At 50.9% G+C, this 3178-nt stretch overlaps 1 protein-coding gene across 1 annotated transcript in view; it reads right to left on the reverse strand.

Annotated features, from left to right (window-relative positions):
- SLITRK3 (SLIT and NTRK like family member 3) overlaps positions 1–3178 on the reverse strand; it is a 5049-nt gene that overhangs the window by 788 nt on the left and 1083 nt on the right. The window contains exon 2 of the mRNA XM_019503036.1: positions 5–1879. Coding sequence (XP_019358581.1) covers positions 5–1858 — 1854 coding nt within the window. The 5' untranslated portion in view covers positions 1859–1879. The remainder of the gene's footprint in view (positions 1–4; positions 1880–3178) is intronic.

The raw sequence follows: 3178 nt of genomic DNA on the forward strand, positions 1-3178 counted from the left end.
CGGCGGCGGCGGGCAGCATGTCGGGGCACAGCGCGTCCAGCTCCACGGAGCGCAGGTCGCGGTGCGTGAGGTTGTCGGGGCTGGCGCACAGCACGTCGCCCACCACGATCACGGAGCTGATGGTCTCGATCCACTGCTTGAGCGGCACCAGGTCGCACGTGCAGTCCCAGGGGTTGAGCTTGAGGTCGATCTGCACGATGGCGTTGAGGTGCTCCAGCACGCCGGCCACGGGCAGGTAGAGGAAGTGGTTGTTGCGCAGGTTGAGCCTGGCCAGCGAGGTGCCCGCGAAGGCGTCGGTGGGCAGCGTGCGCAGCAGGTTGTCGTTGAGGAAGAGCAGCTTGAGGTTGGGCATGAGGCTGAAGGCGGCGGGCTGGATCTCCCGGATCAGGTTGTACTCGAAGTACAGGTAGTGCAAGCTCTGCAGGCCCCGGAACATGCCCGGCGTCAGCCTCTCGATGTCGTTGCCGTTCAGGTAGAGGCTCTTCAGGTTGGGCAGGTTGATGAAGGCCCCGTCCTGCACGTAGGAGATCCGGTTGTTCCCCAGGTGCAGGAGATCCAAGGAGGAGAAATTCCAGAAATCCGAGCGGTAGATCTTCTGGATCAGGTTGCCGCTCAGATACAGCTTCTTGGCGTTCAGGGGCCTGGGCAGCAGCTCGGAGATGTTGTGAAACCCTCGCTCCTTGCAGTTGACCGTCAGGCCCAAATCAGTGATGTGCAAATTGCAGGAGCACCCGGTGGGGCATATGATGGGGATGGGGGGCCTCGTCTGGTAGGCAGCGATGGGAGGCTGGTTGGGCCCGGGGAACAGGCCTCGGGACGTCGGCGGCGGTTTGGGCGGCCGCGGTTGCTTGGTGGGCTTGGGCTGCTTGTTGGAGGTTTTGTACTCGACAGAGGAAGCAGTGAAATGGAAGGAGGACAGCATGGAGGAAGGCTTGGTAGGCCACGCGTTCTCCTTGCTGGATGACAACTGAGGAATCCCCAGGCTGGCCTCCACCTCCGAGTCAGACAGCATGGGGCAGAGTTTGCTCCTTTTGATCTCCCTCAGGTCCTTGCCATGGAAGTGGAAGGGGGTCTCGCAGGTGATGTCTCCCACCAGGGCGGTGTAGGGGATGCGCTCCAGCCAGCTCTTCAGCTGCACTATCTCACAAGTACAGTTCCAAGGGTTCTCCTCCAGCTGGATCTCCATGAGGCTCCTGCCAATATGGTCCAACATCCCTCGGTAGGAAAGGACTTTTAACCTGTTTCCCCGCAAGTCCAAGTGGGTTAAGGACACAGATTTGAACAGGTTGGTAGGAAGCATGGGAATAAGGTTGTCGTTTAAGATCAGGACCCTCAGTTTGCTCAGATTTCGAAATGCCCCGCTTTCAATCCGTTTAATGACATTGTAATCTGCCTGCAGATATTCCAGACTTTCCAAACCCAGGAAAGTGTCGTTTCTGAAAATGTCTAATTTGTTCTCGTGGAGGTACAACCTCTTCAGGACTCGGAGCCCATTGAAAGCTCCTGTCTGAATGTCCTGCAGTGCATTGTTCCCAAGGTTAATAGACACAGCATTGTTCAAGTGAAGAAAACTGTTGGTGTACAATTTCCTCATGGAATTCCTCTGCAGATAAAGTTTAAAAGGTCTTGACCACGATTCCGTTATCTGACTAATATTTATAAATCCTTTATTGTCGCAATGTATATGGAAAAGGCTCTCTTTCACTTCACAGTAACATGGATCAAAGCAGGGCTCGTCGATCTCCTCCGAGTCCTCTATCAAGGGAATTGGTGTAGTCCATGCTAGAGCAATTGTGCTTAGAAGAATTATCCACAACATCCTTCCCCTATGGAGAGTCTCTGCCGTGGAAGGTTTCATCGTGTGTGGCTGATTACAAAACTGGAACAGAAATAAAAATGCAGATTTTCAGTATTTAGTCACGCTACTCCTTTTAATAAGCCCAGCTAGACTTTTATTAGGCTCCTGGAAAGTTGCTGGGGAGAGGTTCAAAACAAACTCCAGCATGTTTGATGTTCAAGGCTTGTCCTGATTTTAGGCTTCAGAGATATTGAAATGTTTAATCATGAGATGCCATCCCCCCCCCCTCCACATGCCACTGGGTAAATGGCACATCTGATGAAAACAGCATACAGGTACCATACAGCAAATGGACTGATAGGCTGACCGTGTGACATTTTTTTTCCCGACATAAGACCAATATTGGAAACAACACATCTTTAATACTTGTTTGCAGGCTCACCTTCGCACCCCTCACAACCTGCATCGACTATAGGGGAAAACACTGGCGGGCATATTTCATTAGCATCCCTCGGTATCCATCCATCACACACACACATGCACACAAACTCCAAAAGTTATTAAATGGCAATGGTCAAATATCCGAGGCATCCCCTCCGTGTGCTCTCTGTGGAAGTTTGTGGGAATGTGCAAGCTTTGCTGATGTCTCTGACATAACGGTCTCCTTTAGAAATTCTCTCAGTGTCTTTAATCATAGGAAATGGTTAACAACCAGGATTTAAAAGACAATCCGGCCCTTCCCCCCCCCAACCCCAGCAAGCTGATGGATTAATGCAACTGGTATATTATCAGATAAATACATACCACATATTAGTCATTTTAGCTGATTAAAGCATTTAGAGATGATTAATCTTTCTAAAGCACATGCCCATGCGATCAGCAGATCTAAGGGGAAGTGACAGCTGAAGAGGCACCTCGGATTGAAAGGCTCACCCTGGTTTAGATGATGGTATTTTGTGCGCCCAGGACCAAGCAGGGGGCCCTGCTAAAAAGCTGAAAGTGGAAGAAAAATACCTTGACACTTACCAGCTGGGAAATGATCTATCCTACTGTATACGCTTCCGAAAGAAGACACCATTCTTCTCCAAGCAGATGAAACAAATACTGTACTAATGCCATGCAGCTCCCCAAGACACGGTTTCCCCCTGCCTCTCTCCAGATTTTTCAGGGGGATGGGGATTAATAACTGCTAATGATGGTAATAACAGTGATGGTGATGCAGCCCTCTTCCAGCCACTGAAGCAGCTATTACAATTGCTCCGAGGGATTCGCCGGTTTTAGTCCTAGTCTATCAATAGAAAAGGACGATTTTTCGCCTTCCCCCATGCACAATCGGAGAATTTTCTCCCCACCCCCCCACCCCCATGCCCAAACTTAAGA

Source organism: Gavialis gangeticus, unplaced genomic scaffold (genome assembly GCF_001723915.1).
Source record: "Gavialis gangeticus isolate Ggan-Ray unplaced genomic scaffold, GavGan_comp1, whole genome shotgun sequence".
Lineage (NCBI taxonomy): Eukaryota > Metazoa > Chordata > Crocodylia > Gavialidae > Gavialis > Gavialis gangeticus.